General features: G+C 49.6%; 1 protein-coding gene across 4 annotated transcripts in view; it reads left to right on the top strand.

The window, feature by feature from the left end:
- Positions 1-14,717, top strand: part of Ttll11 (tubulin tyrosine ligase like 11) — a 240,698-nt gene extending 225,981 nt beyond the window's left edge. For all 4 annotated transcript variants that reach the window (XM_033759047.1, XM_010602956.1, XM_010602955.1 and 1 more), the window contains one exon: positions 13,915-14,717. In XM_033759047.1, coding sequence (XP_033614938.1) covers positions 13,915-14,180 — 266 coding nt within the window. In that variant the 3' untranslated portion in view covers positions 14,181-14,717. The remainder of the gene's footprint in view (positions 1-13,914) is intronic.
- Positions 14,718-16,187: the final 1,470 nt, after the last annotated feature.

The following is a 16,187-nucleotide window of genomic DNA, read 5'->3' as shown; positions in this document are numbered from 1 at the left end:
GCCACATGCCAGGCAGGGCAAGGACAGGGCCCAGCCCTTGTGTCCTGATGTGTGGCACAGAAAGGCAGATACGCACCTGCAATTAGGGGTGCAAGGGGTCATGTGAAAACAACAATGAAGTTTTAATAACAGTGAGGACCTAATTTGTATTCGGAAATGGGTTAGGGATCTATCAGTCAAAGTAACATTTGAGCTGAGATGCCAGGGTCAGACAGGTGAGACAGAGGGAAAAGGCAGAGAGGCCAGTGACCAGGGTGCACAGGTGTCAGGTGTGCGGCAGGTTCTGGGTAGGCTGGGGTGTGGCTGAGTGGCGGAGCCCCCAGCATGCAGGAGGCGCTGGGTTCCATCCCCAGCACTGCAATAAGAGGAAAAAGAGAGCAGGGTGACAAAAACAAGGGCCACTGGCATGCCTGGCAGCAGGAGAGGGTGGTGGGGACCAGCCCTTGCAGCTCCTTGAAGCAGGCTGAGTATTGTGGACTCCTTTGGCAAAGTTTCCAAAGAGTTTAAAGCAGAGGAAGGTGTGGGCAACCCATCTCTGAAAGTCACCCTGGAAGCTGTAACAGAAGCAGGAAGACCAGTGAGCAGGAAGTCTGAGAACCGAAGACAGAGGGCCACTCGGGCTGGGGGCTGGCAGATGGAGAGCAGGGTGTAGAGGCATTGAGGGAAGGTGGGGCTGTGAGAGAAAAGTTTCCAAAATGACCCCAGGCTTCTTAGCAGCCAGCTGGGTGAGTGGAGATTCCCTTTATTGCCATGGGTAAGACTAAGAAAAGCAGGGTTGGGAAGCAGGATGAGAGTTCATTCTAACGGGCTCTTTGAGATGTTAATGAGGTGTCCCAGTGGCAAAAAGCAGTCTGGCCTGGAGATAACTAAGGTGGATCTTGGAAGGCAAGGATTCATTGAAGATATTTAAAGCCTAGGAAATGAATGACAGGAAGAAGAGAGCAGAGAAGCTGGGCTAGTGCCCAGTAGGACCTACGGCAGGGGAAAGCAGGGGAGCCAGGAGAGACACAGCCTCGGCCTGGAGTCGGCAAAGAAAAGTGGGAGGGGGTGGGGCATGAGTGGGAAGGGAGCATTTTCTGGAGGGAGGGAGGCTGTCACGTTGGCAAATGCCACAGAGGCAGAGCTTTGAGGGCCCCCCTCAGTCACCTGGCAAGAGTGTTCAGCTGAAAGGCAGGGAGGGAAGTTCTCTCCTGAGCTGGAGGGGAGGCTGTGCAGGCAGTGCCAAGGGCCAGCTTAACAGAGCGGGGAGAGAGAAGGGTGGGAGAGATTCAGTCAGGCAGCCAGCCCTTCCCGCAATGCAAGAGCCAGAGCTGTTGTGTGCCTGACCAGCACCTTTCAGGAGCAGGGGTGCGACTGACAGGTGGCCGCACTCACCGGGTGAACTGCGAACCTGAACCTGCGAGCCACCTGCCTTTCCTCCCTTCAGGGCCCCATCCCGAGGCCTCCCTGCTGGGCCAGCCCAGGAGCTCCTGCTCTGCTTGCCAACACCTAGAGAAGCGCCCTTCCAGGCACTAAGGTCTTAAGTGGCCTGGCTCTGCTGCTCAGATAGCTCCCTCCCCAACTCTGCATAGCTCACCCTGCTGCCCTTTTGAGAACCCAGCCCCAAGGTGCTTTGACCAGAGCTATTGAAACGCACCTACCATTTGACCCCAAAGTTCCACTGGAAAGGAATGATCCTGCATCCAAGTGCAGAATGACAAAGATGTTCACTGCAACATTATTCATAATATTGAAATAAGGAAAGAGAAGAAAAGAAAAAATATCTTGAGCTTGACAAAGATGTTCACTGCAACATTATTCATAATATTGAAATAAGGAAAGAGAAGAAAAGAAAAGTGTCCATCAGTAGGGGAAGGATTTTTTTCTAAAACCATGTTATGTACACACTATGGATTCTATATAGTCTGTGAAAAATAGAGTAGATCTTCATATGCTGATACGGAGAAACATCAGGATGCATGATCAAAAAGTAGAGGGAGCCGGGTTCAGTGGCACACACCTGTAATCCCAGCTACTCAGGAAGCTGAGGCAGGAGGATCAACAGTTCAAGGTCAACCTGGGCTACATAGCAAGACCTTGTCTCAAAATAAAAGTTGGGGCCCGGGATTTAGTTCAGTGGTTTTCGCCGCCTGCTTTGCAAGCACAAGGGCCTGAGTTTGATTCCCAGTACCAATAAATAAATTGATTAATTAATGAATTAATTTTAAAAATAAATTTTAGAAGATTGGGATTGGGCATGTAGCTCAGTGGTATAGCATTTGCCTAAACTCTGGGTGCAATTTCCAGTACCATAAGAGAAAGAGAGAAAGAAAAAGAAAAGGAAGGAAGACAAAGGAAAGGAAGGAAACAGAAAAAGAAAAAGGTGCAGAGAGAAGAAAAGGGAGGGAAAAGGGAAAGTACACATAATGTCTATGTGCCAGAAGTACAAGTGAGGGGCCGAGATGCACGTGGAGTTGCATATATTCCGTTTTATTTTTTATTTATTTATTTATCTATTTTTGGTACGGGGAATTGAACTCAGGGTCCTGCACTTGCCAGGCAGGTGTTGTGCAGCTGAGCTGCATTCCCGGCCCTGTGTCTTCCATTTTCTGTATCGATCACTAACCACGCACACTTCTGGAGCTCAGGAATTTGTGGAAAGCCAGCAGGAGAGGAAAGCTGGCTCTCACTTTCCACTTCACACACCGCCACTCTCCCCCTTCCCTGCTCTGCACCCCTCTCAAGCCCATCTGTCCCGTGCCTCCCATCCCATCTCTGTGTCCCCCTCCTGGGTGGTGGGTATGTGTTGATGGAACTGGACTGCTGTAGGTGCTGCCTGCAGATCCTGGCTCAGCCAGGCTGTCGCGAGGGAAGAGTCAGATTGGCTGTGTTAAAGTGGGGGCCTGGCTGAGAGCAGAGGGAGCCTCCTGGAGTATTACTGAGTGAGCACCCCATTGCTAGAGACAACCCAGTGGGGCTTGCATGAGCTGAGGCTCCTCTTGGCATCTCTGTGTGAGCTCAGGAACAGCCTGATAAGAGATTGGATTCACTGAGCCTGAGTTCAAATCCCTGCACTAGCTCCAGCCTGTGGGGCTCTGTCTTTGCTACCCTGCACCCAACGAACACACAGGAGGACCCCACACCAAAGCAAAATTTTGCCATGTCACCAAACACACACAAACAACCATGGGGAGAAGCTGAGTTCATAAAAGCATCTATCACCCAGATTTTTATTTTGAAAGCTTAAATGAGAGGTACCCATAAATTACGCATTCACCCTAGTGCCTGACACACACTGGGCACATGCTGTGTGTGCTGACTGCTCTTAGCGATTCCCCTTACTGTATTTCTTTGAGGGCCTGGACTGTGTTATTACTGAAGTCCTTTCCCAGCCGGAGACTTGACCGCTTGCTGAGAAATGAGTATCAAGCCTTGGAAGGTTCCACTGGAGCCAATAATCTCATGAGAAATGTCTGGAATGGCACGAAGCCGTCGCAGGAATTGGTGACCAGTACTGTGGCCCCGTCTCCACAGAGGGTGACTCGGGAACTTGCGTCTGTTGTGATGAGATCGGAGGTGATATTGGATGGGACTGGGACTTTGACCTCTGTGCTGGCCAGAGTATGAGCTGTGATTAAGGACAGAAGAAGCAGTCGCTTCACCTTCATTGTGTTTATTTGGATGCTGCAGACTTCTAGGGGTAACAGTTTTTCTACATGGTCTACTTATGGTTCTGTACGGACACTCATTTCTCCGTCCAGCCAAGGACAAGAGTGACAGTGGCTCATCGCAGCTGTGACGCATATGTAGTGATCACACAGGCCACTGGAGTGGCAGGAGCAAGACTTTGCTCCCTTCTTCCCTGAAGGCTGGACCTTGAGGGCATCTTCCTTGTCAGGGAGAAAACACACTAGGGCAGTGGTAAACTGCTGACGTGGGACTATGAGCAAGTGCACATGACCTCAGGCACGAGCCTGGGTCTTTGACAGTTCAGCCCTCTCTGTTTTTATGAAGTTTAGCAATGCCAGCTTCTCAGGGCTACCATGTGACACAGAAAGTACTCAGGGAAGGCTGGGAGTCGTGAAAAGGGGAAGGTCCTTAACAAGTGCAGTTTGTGGTTTTAGTTGCTACTGTTTTAAAAATTCACAATTTGCCATCATACTTGCTAACCAGTAATCCTAGAATCTTGAGAGATTACCCAGTCAGAATCCCATTTTACAGAGGGAAAAGTGAGGCTTATAGAGGGGAAGTGACCAGCCCAAAGCCATACAGTACATAGGGACAGAGACCTCCAAAGAAACCAGCCACCTGGCTGACTGATCTTGTGAAACTCAAGCTGCTGAGGAGACCAGCAATCCCGCAAAGGCCATAAAAGAAAAAAACTGGAGCAAATGATGCAGTAGCGAGAGGCACTGTATTGCGGGTTCTCAAGCGCTGTTTTGGGCCTCTTCTGTGTGATACTGTGTGAAAGCCACTCAGAGCAGACATAACTGTCCTTGCTCTTCAGGCGGAGACACTGAGGCCCAGAGTCACAGAACACACGGACAGCTGCTAAGTGGAACAGCTGGTCCTGAACCAGCTCCGCTGAGTCCCAGTCACCATTCATAGAGCCTGGTGTCATCTCATGGGATCGGCTCAGGTGTGATCTCCTGCCCATGGCGTCCTCTGAGACCCCGGCCCCAGGCCTGGGGAGATGTTGGCAATCCCTGGGGGACCCTTGCAGCCACAGACTGGAAGCCAGGGTGCCCGGGGGCCTGGGAATGACTGGAAGACTGAGGTTCTGGTGGAGAACCATCTCAGGGCTGGCTCAGCCTGCAAGGGACTCTTCTGGGGCCACTCTCTGCAAAGAGAGATCACTAGGCTAATTCCAGTCCCCATCACCCCGCTTTATTTCCCAGCAATAATTCCAGACAGAAAACTTGTACATGTATACATTTAGGATTTCACTGTGAGACTCAAATGTCTATTCTAGGTCAGTAATAAGCAAGAGATTTAAAGGTTGGGGAGAGAAACCGAATTGGCAAGGACTGTCCTCACATACCAATAACTTGAAATAGAATGACTAGCTGAGAAGCTTAGGTATTTTTGAGAGGAAAAAAAAAAATCTCACATTCAGTCTGGGATAATATCCCTGGCTGTCAACAATGATTTGGATTTAATTATATCATATATGCAAATGTGCTCTGTAAACTGTAAGATAATACATAAATGTCAGACATAAAGAACGCCTAATAATGTAGGGAAAAGAATGTGGGTTCGAGGGTGAGGTCAGCATGGGCCTCGTCCACTCAGGGGTGACCTTGCCAAGCTACTTGGCCTCTCTGGGCCTGTGCTCCTGAACCATAAATGGACAATTCTCGTGCTAATGTCCTCCCCCGAACATTACTCTGCGAACTAGGTAAGAAGACAGACATTCTTTATACATTGGAAAGCGCTGTTCACATAGTATTATTCTTGTTTCCATCCTTAAGCCCCAGAGTAGATGATGGGATTACTGGAGAGCAGCTACCATGCTGGCATTAAGTCTGCGGGCTAGGAAGACTCCGTGAGAGGGAGAGGAGGGCTTGGGCCGGAAGGAACCAGTGGGCCCGCCCTCCCCAGCTGATTGACAGAATGAGGCCAAGGCTTGTCAGGGGCCTCATCTCAATATCCCAGTGGCCGCCTCAGTGAGAGGTGTGAGTCTGGCTGCAACTGGCACGTTTCAAAGTCTGCTTTCTCCAGTGACATCCGTCAAGCCAAATGAAGTTTCGAAAAAATATTCAACAGCTTATTTTCAGGCGTGGGAGGCAGGTAGAGCACGCCTGTTTGCAAAGACCCACAGATCCCACTGTACCTCCTTGTTGACATCCAACAGAGATAGAGGAGGCCCAGGTCTTATTTGCAGTGTGGTTTCTGGAATTTCCTTTTTTAAAAAAAAAATCTCTTTGGGGGCTGGGGATTTAGCTCAGTGGTTCTGCCACCTGCCTCGCAAGCACAAGGACCTGAGTTCGATCCCTGGTACCAAAAAAAAAAAATTTTTTTTTTCTTTTTGGGGTACTGGTATAACTCCAACTTTGAAAACTCCCACCTTGGAAAACTCTCAGAGCAGCTGCGGAGTAAAATTAAGCGCACTGTTGTTGGGTGTACCATGGACCAGCTCTGTGACTTTGGCATGTCTCTTGAATGGAAAATGGGATCAAAGATAACACTTGCTTCATAATGTTTCGGTATGATTACACTGAATGTGTGTGTAAGCCCAAAACCTTTCACATAACAAGGGCTCAGTAACTATGCTCTATTATTTTGATTGTTCATTACTGTCACTAGTAATAGTAATGGTCAGTAAACCAGTGTTACCATGAAATGCTTTCAACTCCAAATCCCAGCCACACAGGCTTTCCCAAGTGGCTGATGAATAAACAGGGAATGGGATGTGGCTTCTCTGATTTTTTTTCTAAATGGATCCAGTAATCTCAGAGTGGGAGAGCACTGGAGGCACCTCAGCAGAACTGAGAGTTTGAGAGTAGTATGGACTGAATTATGCTCCTATTCATATGTTGAAACTAATCCCACAGGTGACACTATTTGCATACAGAGCCTCTAAAGAAATATGTTAGCATTAAATGATGTCAGAAGGGGTGAGGTCCTGATCAATGGGATTAGTATCCTCCTCAGAAGAGACACCAGAAAGCCCAGTCACTCTCTGCCAGGTGGGGACACAGTGAGAAGGTAGCTGTCCGTAAGAACCAGCCATGTTGGCGCCTTGCTCTCATATTTTCCAGCCTCTAAGTATGGGAAGTCCATTTCTACTGCCTTAGGCCACCAGTCCGTGGAATTCTGTTACGGCAGGCCAAGCAGAGGACGACTGGCGCAGGAGTGGGCAGTGGCTTCAGAGGGGAAGGCTTTTCCAGGCATCCCCAGTCTTGAGCACCCATAGGACGTCTGGGCCAGTGCTGATTTTCTCACAGGCCACGCTCTTGGCTTCTTCACCATGCCTTCTTGAGAGCTCTGTAAGAAGCAGCCACATCAAAGTGCTCATTTCTGAGCCCCATTGCCACCAGACTCTCCAGGGGGAGGGAAAAGGAATCTGCATTTCTGGAAAGTCTTCGGATTATTTTAAGTGTCAGATGTTTGAAAACCAGCCAGGCCTGAGGCACACATCTGTAATCCCAGCATCTGTGGGAGACCGAGGCAGGGGAAATCCCAAGTATGAACCCAGCCTGGGCAACTCAGTGAGACTCTGTCTCAAAATAAAAAATAAAAAGAGCTGAGGATGTGTAACTCCAGTGCAAAGACCCTGGGTTCAATCTCCAGTACCATAAAATCAAAAAGTAAAATAAAAAATGAACACCACTGGCCTCAACAGGGAGACAAGTCTTTTTGGCATGGTGTCAGGTATCCTCCTTCCTAAGGACTGTCTTGCCTTCACACCCAGATCCGATCTGCAAGCCGGTCTTGGGTCTCACTGACATCACCCTCAGACTATACCCAGACTCTAATAGGCCTCCACCTAACCCACCATGGACCATGCCACCACTATCAGCTGTTGCTTGGACCAGTGCAGTAGCCAGTCTCCTGGGAAATGCCTTGCTTTCTTTCACACGTGCCCCCCACTCGTCACAGTGACGTCACTGCAAAACTGCCAGGGGCCCCCATCTTCAGCCTTAAATCCAAAGTCTGCAGAGCCATCTGTGGCCTTGACCTCCAGAACCTTTCCATCTATGCACCCTCGGTAACAGCAAGGAGGTCAGGGCCTGGGAAGGGCCATGGATAGAGCTCTCCCCAGCTGGTGGGCCAGCAACGACTCTGGAGGAAACCAAGGATGTGTGGTTCCTCAGACTCCAAGAGTGGGTTTAATGCACAGTTGGAACAATTTCATGGTTTTTCAGCTCCATCATTAGTCTTTTAAAAATAACTGGTTGGGTTTCCTCTCAATCAATGTCTTTTTAAAAATGTAGATATTTTTAGCCCAAAGTCAAGCTTCTCTCAGTGTAGGGCAGGCCTTTTTGCAAAAAGGCCTCTTTTTGCAGTTTGGTTCTGAATAAAGTACACACCAACAGGAGGGGGCGGTTCTCAAAGTAAGGTTCCTGGTCCCTGAGCCTCAGCTCAGAGATCTGTTAGAAATGCAAACTCTCTGGCCCCGCCTCAGGATCTGGAGGGGTGGCACCATTTTAACAACCTCCTCTGCCCTGGGGAATTGCGGAGGATTCTAAAAGTTCAAGAGCCTCTGGTCTGTGTCCTTGTGATTTCCAAAGTCTACAGCTCTTGGGGAAGCATTTTCCTAAGTTGCTCTTTTCCCTTGGCCCTGGTTTACCCCAGTTCCACAGCTACCATAATCACACCTGCCTCACAAGGGTGTTCAGAGCCCACGGGCTGCTCAAGCCGTATTAAGTGGCTCTTTATTGGTACCTGTCATGTGCCCGGCCAACCTGGAGGCTGGAAATAGAGAGATGATGGGGGGACAGGGCCTCCTGCAGGGACATATTCTCACTGGACAACTGGCCATGTACCCCTGGGCTTGCACCAATGTAGAGCAAGAACCAAGAGCAAGTGCGAGGGGTGGGCAAGAAGTTCCACCTTGCCTGTGAGCTTCACAGAAGCACTGGCCTCAGAGGGCTTGGATTGGGGTATCTTTAAAATAATATGTATTTTTTTCTAATTACTGTCAACAATGAGCATGCATTATCTTACTTGGGAAATACGGAATGGAAAAAGAAGGATTTTTATAATGCCCTAGAGCTAGGAGCAATGGTATACAACTATCATCCCAGTTACCCTGTAGCCTGAAGCAAGAAGATCAGGGGCTCACAGCCACCCCAGGCACTTTAGTGAGACCCTGTCTTAAAACAAGAAAGGGCTGAGGATGTAGCTCAGAGCTCCTTGGGTTCAACCTGCAGCGACAAGTCCTCCACCTCCACATACCCTAGAAGTCTGGCGCTGCCCCTGCCCCCCTCCCCACTGTACTGTAACTTGGCAATGAAAGCCTTTGCTTAGATAGTGTTTCCCTTTGCAGGGAATAATTTGTTAAGTAAAATTCCTAGGATTATGATCACTGCGTTAAATTATATAAACACTCGAACGGCTCTTCGACTTTTGCCAAATTGCTTTTTAAAAGTCTACAGCAATCGTGCTACCACTTCACCGGCGTCAGCCTTGTCTCACCCTTTTGGGAGTCCAGTGAGTGAGCAGTCACCCCTGCAGCCTGGGTGACACCGATGTTTTCTCTCTCACTTGTCGCTTCTCAAGCTTTGTCCATGTGGGTGCCCTATCAGGTTGGCAGTATTTTTAACATGCAATGAATTACCAAAGCAATCTAACATTTATTTTAAAACAACAGCCCAGCTTCCTGGAGTTTTACTGTTAGGAAATAAGTGAGTCAGAAATAAAAGCAATGACATATCAACTGTTTATTATAATACCCTCAATAAGAGCCAACAAATATAAACAGTGTTAGTGTTTGACCGAGAGGGGGTGGAGAAGATGACATACAAGGCCAAAATTTGATGAAATTTTGTTTGTTATTTTGAGAGAGGATCTAGCAGTGTTGCCGGGGCTGGTCTCCAGCTCTTAGGCTCGAGCCATCCTCCTGCCTCTGTGTCCTGAGTGCTGGGGCTACAGCCGTGTGCCACTGTTCCTGGCTTCTATAGAATGAATATGCATCCCTTACAATCATGGTTATGAAGTCTGCATAGGCACCTACAGAAATGTTTATAATTCTAAGTAAAGTGAAGTTTCACCTGTGTTGATACAGTTGAGTGGAAACGCATCTTCCTATAGACAGAAAAAGCGTGGAAGGTCAGTCTAGAGTCACATGGCTTCTAGAGGGAGAACAGGGTCCGCCGAGCCTTACCGCACTCTGCTAATGTTCCCACGCCTTTGAGAATAAATATCAACAAGGAAGGATAAAGACTCAGATCCATCTGGTAGAAAACACTGACATGTGGGGAGAGGCTGGAGCCTCCAGTCGGGCTGAGTGGAGCTCTCGGGGCTTCTGAGAAGTAGAGATGACCTCTTCCCCAGCCCCTGGCCTGGGAAGTGTTCAATGTGATTTTTTCTTTTAGTGTTTATGGCTAGGTGTCTTGCAGTTTGAAGGTCTCACCGGGATGCCTGGGGTCTGGTCCTGCTGTCAGTCACTGACTGACTTGTGTGCCACCAGACCTTGGGTAAAATGAATGGCTGTGGAGACCCACGGGTCCTAAGGTGGTGCAGGGCCTGTGTGGGCAGGACACAGAGAATCTCCTGCCGGTGTATTGGGCTGTGAGACTCCACACCCTCATGGCTCCGACTCACTTCCTCCAGCTTTAACTCCAGCCCCTGAGTGGCACCCAGCCCTCTTGTAGTCAGTGCAGCTGGCCCAGCTCTTCTGCCGTGAGTGCCCTGTGGGATTCATGTGCAGCTCACTCCACCACCTGGCTCCTCTCCACTGCTATGGCCCTCTGCCCTTTCAAGGCACAGCTGGAATGTCACCCAAGGCTGCTTCGATCTTCCACCCTCAGCACTCCACAGTCACGGTCTGTGTTCCACATAAGCTGTGTCTTACCCACAGAGTGCTCTTGGTAGGGATGTTTGTGTGAGGCCTGGGTTCAAATCCCAGCCCTGCCACCTACCGGTGTGGAGCCTGAGAACAAGTTCTTATTGCTGTGGGTCTCAGTTTTCTCATCTGCACAAGGAAGCATTAGTGAGAATCAGGACACCTGTCCTTGTGTCTGGTTTGTGTAACAGTCATTAATGTCTGTTACCTTTCACTTTATCTCCTCTTTTATCTTTACAATGGTCCCCTTATCTGGTTTTGCTTTCCATAGTTTCAGTTACTCACTGTCAGCATCTGTCTGAAAATATCAAATGGAAAGTTCCAGAAATAAACAATTAGTAAGATATAAATTGCGCATCCCAGTGGTATGCTGAAATCTCAGACTGTCCTGCTCTATCCCACCCAGCCTACTCAGTGTATCCACCCATGCATGCTGCCAGCCCATGAGTCACTCAATAGCTGTCTCTGTTACCAGATCAACTGTCACAGTATCACAATGCTTGTGTTCAGGGAACCCTTATGTACTTAATAATGGACCCAAAGCATAACAGTGATGCAGAAGGGGGACCGGGGCATAAAACAAGGCAGGACAGGTGGACTCTGGTGTGGCGTGGTGATGCTGCAGGGCACATAGGGAAAAAAGAATGCACGGAATGTGGTTTGGTGCTTTCTGTAGTGTCAACCATTTGCTGAACATTTGAAGTGTACTCCTAAAGATAAGGGAGCCTGGGGGACTCTGTGTGGATGTGTTGTTTAGGCATTTTATCAAAATGAAATATATAAATTTCATGTGTGGTTTATGCACATATACTGAAAGTTTACATTTTTTTTCCAAAGTGATATATGTATGTACCTGGCTTCAGATTCAAATAGTAGCAGAGTTCAGAATTAAAAGCAGCTGCCCCTGTATCACCTCCTTCCTCCCACTGGAATTTTCCACTGCATACTCTGAAATCACACACTTTTACTACAGAAAATCAGAAAGTGCAGTCAAGCAAAAGAAACCCAAGTAGAACATTTCAAATCCAACTTTCCATTTGAAAATGTCTTCTTCCAGGTAATGTAGCACATAGTTTTTCTCCAAGCAAGTCCTTATTGTATTCTCTCCTGCACATTATATCTCTAATCGTAGTCTGCCTTTAATGAAGGGAACAAAAGTGATGTTTGTTGAGTGAAAAAGGGACAGTGAGTTGCTCTTGGTACCCCAGGTATGATCCAGAGACCAGCGGCTGGGGCACCACCCATGCAAAAGCTAACCATAGCAACATCTTCAACCTTCCCTCATCCTCATCTTGCAAAAGCTGTGGCGACTGGACAGCCCACCGACACTGCAAAGGGCCTTGTAGGTCAGAGCTACTCAAAGTCGCAACCCGCGAACTATTTGGTACAGTCCTGGCCAAGAGATCTGAGCCAGTGTAAACAGCACACTGCTTCCTTTATAGGGAAAGACTTGCTGCAAAACACTGTCAGCTGAGCTAAACAATGTGATTGATGAGGTGGGTGATTTACATTCTGGCCCAAGCTCCTTATCTTGTCAGGGACCAGGGACGTGCAGTTTGTGGGCTTGGCATCCTTGGCCGGCCACACTTAGAGCAGCATAGATCACACATTTGGGAAGTGGGGGCTGGGACTGAGTTGCTCTGGCTTTAGATCCTGGCCTCTTCCACCTAACTGTGATGTGCAGGCACATGCATACACACAACAGGCAATGCTTGTACACACACACACACACACACACACACACACTTACACTTACACTTACACACTTACACTCACACTGTTCCAGAGATGGTAATTGAGAATCACTTGCATCTGACTTAGACGAAGCCCCGCTTGCCCTGTGTGTTCATACAAGGCCTCTGTTTACACTGAAAGCATTTCCCATGAGGATTAGGATCTCTTTATCAACTCCTGTCAGAGCCAAACTCGCAGGGCCTCTGGAATCAAGAGAGGCAGAGCCCAAAGGCTGATGGGCTTGGAAGGAGACAGAGAAACAACTGTTTTGATCAGTGCAAGTTGGCAAGGCGTACTGTCCTCTCAGATCCCAGCATCCACGTCTTATGCTGTATCCACAAACTCTAGGCCGGGCTTATGCCTGTGCTGATGGGCAGGTGAATAACACATCAGCCCCTGGGAAGGCATGGATTAGCAGAGTCAGAGCCAGCCCCAGCTAAAACAATCTGTGACATGCAGTCCAGCCTCAGCGTCCCCTTTCCCAAGGCATCCAGGAAGTCCCATAGATCTAGACCCCAGGGTTCTTATGTACGCAGTTGTTGAAAAGACTCAGAACCCTTCATGCGGCACAGTTTAGCTTAAAATTTTTGAGTTTCCAGGACACTATTCTCTGGCTGTGTGACCTTGGAGAAGTTCGTCTCTCTGAATGTCAGTTTCCTCATCTGTAAAATGGGACATAATATTGACCTCACCAAGGATATGGTCAGGGCCACAGCGATGTCTGTGAAGTACCTAGCACTGACTCATGCACTTGTTCATTCATCCCTTCGCTCACTTGTGTACTCTTTTCGTCTGTACTGAGCACTCTCCGGGTGCTGGTGGTGGGAATTCAAGGAGGCATTGGAGCACAGCAGGGAAGATGGAGACAGTTTCAAGAACCAAACACCACCCAAGCAAGCTGCTTGCTCTTGTAGGTGCTACCAAAAAAAAAAAAAAAAAAAAAAAAAAAGTGCCAGAAGAGGGCTGGGGGTGGAGCTCAGCAGCATGTATGAGCTCTGGGTTCAATCCCCAGCACTGCAGAAGCAAACAAAGCAACAAAAAACAGTACAAGAAGCCTGTGTTAGGGCCCCATCTAACCTTGGGATGGAGAATGTTTCACCAAACCAATAAATCCGAGCTCAGATCCTAAAGATGGGTGTTCCAGAGGCTGTGAGGGTTACACATCATCTGTTCCAGAAGTTTGGCCAGAGAGTTAGAGTTGGGTTTATTTTACTTTTTGAAGTAAAATTGACATGGAGCAAAACACATAAACCAACTAGATATGTCTTGACATGTAGCCTACATTCCTACTGGTACATAGAACATTGCTGTCAGATTGGGTCTGTCTCAGTAACTTTCCTTACTTGTTATAGGAGTTAGGAAGCTGAGTTCTAGGGGCCAACTAGGGGTTTTGGCTGGATTTAAATTCAGACCCAACTGCTTTCTGCCCAAGTCTCTCCATTCCTATGCGACTTAATTTCCTTACCCTGTGAAAGAGGGGTAATGAAGCCTACTTTTGCTGGGAGGTTTAAGGGATGGAACTTGCAAATGGCTGGAAATGCATTGTAGGCATTCTAGGGAGTTGCCCTTTTGGGAGTTTCCAGAAGAAAGGGTGGTAGGGTGAGGTCCGCTTTTGCTGATGGCCTTGAGGTGGGGGTTGAGCATTCCCCCGAGGCAGCAGTGATATCTGGACGCCTTCTCTCTCTCCTCAGGGATGTGTCTGCAGGCGTTCATCGAAGCCTTCTTTTTCCTGGCCCAGAGGAAGTTCAAGATGCTGCCACTCCACGAGCAGGTGGCCTCGCTGATCGACCTGTGTGAATACCACCTGTCCCTGCTGGACGAAAAGCGCCTGGTGTGTGGCCGGAGCGGCACGGTGGGGGGACGGTCCCCCCCCCACCTCCCCCACCAGGACACCTGCCCCCCACCCTGCGCAAATGGTGCTGACAAGTTCTCCCATCCCAGACCCACTGTCCCCTGAAGGCCCCTCTGTCCTCCCAGAAGAAGACAGTGCCCTTCAGGGCTGAGGATAGCCCTGGGATTCTGCCGGAGAAAGGACGGCAGGCAGGCTGCCAGGGTCCCCGTCTGTGACTCCCGTCGTTCATCGCCTCTGTGTTCTGCTGAGCTCCTGCTTTGCAAGGCTGATTCCTGCCACCTTCCTCCCGGCACCTCTCAGTGACACAGCCTGTTTGCCAGTCATCAGTGGACACATGACATCTGAAACGTGACAGATGGCACCTTCTATTCTGGGCTCACAGGAAGACCAACTGCAGCACGTCTATTGTGTTTGGGGTGGGAAGGCACAAACAATCCCCAAACTGAGCGCTATAGAGAAGAAGCCGAGCCCTGGATCTGCTGGGGCCCCCGAGAGCTGCTGGTTAACTCCAACCAGCATCATGCTCATTTCCTACCCTGCAAAAATGAAGTGGAAAGCTCAAGAAGGCAGGTGTGAAGCCCCGTACCCAGTCATGTACTACACAGGTGTGGTTAACAGATCAGCCTCATTTATTTCATTACCTCACCTGTTGCTGCGATGTTTGGTTTGTTACTAATTAAGAAATAATTAAGGTGTAACGGAGACTCCTGCAGCCTGAGAGCTGGTGGGAGCTTCAGTGGTCATTTTGTTTGATTTTGTTTAATCTTGACCCCCAAAGCAAGGATCCCATCTTCAGCCTGGCTTTTCTGTGGCTCTGAGTGGACCTCTGCAAGGGTGGGGCAGCAACCGAATGGTCAGGGGTCCCTGTGTGCCCAGCACTGTGTTGTTGGCTTCAGAGAGGACTTGAGGCCCAGATAAGATCTGAGGTAACCAGAAGTGTGCGTGTTGAAAGTATGGTGGCCTGGGCCAGAGCATTTGGTGTTCCCCAGGGGTCCCCTGTGAGAAGCAGAGTAGGGAGACCCCTCACCTGCAGAATGCAAGGATTTCACCATGAAAGGCCCCAGAGGATGTGCCAGGAGATTCACTACCAGCTGGGGGCTGCGGAGTCTTTTTCAATAGCTCACTTCTTGAAGTGGCTCTGTGGAAAGTGCTTGCTTGCCAAAATGGAGCACCGTCTTCAGGCCTGAATCCCAACCAAGCACACTGGTGGGACAGGGGGAAGATCAAGAGGCTGAATTCCAGCCGCACTGTGTGGAGTGATATAAAAATGTCAGCACCCAGGGCGAGCAATGTCCACTCCACCCCGCGCCTCTCATCTAGAGGCAGGTCACCGTCAGTTACAGGGCCCCCCTGTCCTATGGACAGGGCCCTGGGAGAGCCCAACACCCTGGAGGACACAGCCCCCGCAGTGATTATCAGACACATGAGGCCGCTGTCTGAAGAGCGGCCTGTCAGTGACGAGCTGGGCCCCTGTTCCCCAATACTGCTGGTCAGGAAGAATTTTGAGGGCTCTCCATTGTCAGATCCAGTGTTATGAGACTCCTCCCACCCTTGGCCCCCGTGGGAAGTCTCATCGAGTTTGCCCCTTGGTAACCAGCCACTTATTTGCAGGGTGGGATTGAAATGAGAGCAAAAACAGATGGTTCCTTCTTCCTGGCAGAGGGAGACAGAGACAGGGAGCCTGGCCTGGCTCCGATGCCTCTCTGTGTTGGGACTCAGAGACTGTGCTTGACTGTGACATGAGCCCATCCTTTGGAAGCTTCCTTAGGGTCCATCCCAGCCCTTCTCTCTCCCACTCTTGCCTGCCCTTTTCCCCTTCCTGCTGATGCCACACTGACGCTTGAATGGGCACGCAGGCTGAGTTCCCAGAGAGCTAGTCCCTCCCGAGGGGATGGAAAGAATGTATACGCAGATCAGGCTCGGCTGGGGCTCCGTCTGGGGTGTGCGCCCTGAGTATGTAAGTCAGGGGCAACTCCAGGACGGCAGCTTCTTCTGGAGATCAGGCTGACCAACCCAAATGGGCCCCAGCCAGCCTTTCCTGGGTGCCACTCTGGCCCCTAGGGTGAGCACAGCCAGCTTCCTCGCGCCTTCACACTGCCCTTGCCTGCTGCC

Source organism: Fukomys damarensis, unplaced genomic scaffold (assembly GCF_012274545.1).
Source record: "Fukomys damarensis isolate Sample0158 unplaced genomic scaffold, DMR_v1.0_HiC HiC_scaffold_36, whole genome shotgun sequence".
Classification (NCBI taxonomy): domain Eukaryota; kingdom Metazoa; phylum Chordata; class Mammalia; order Rodentia; family Bathyergidae; genus Fukomys; species Fukomys damarensis.
Note: the sequence above shows the minus strand (reverse complement) of the source record. Positions and strands in the feature narration are given on the sequence as shown.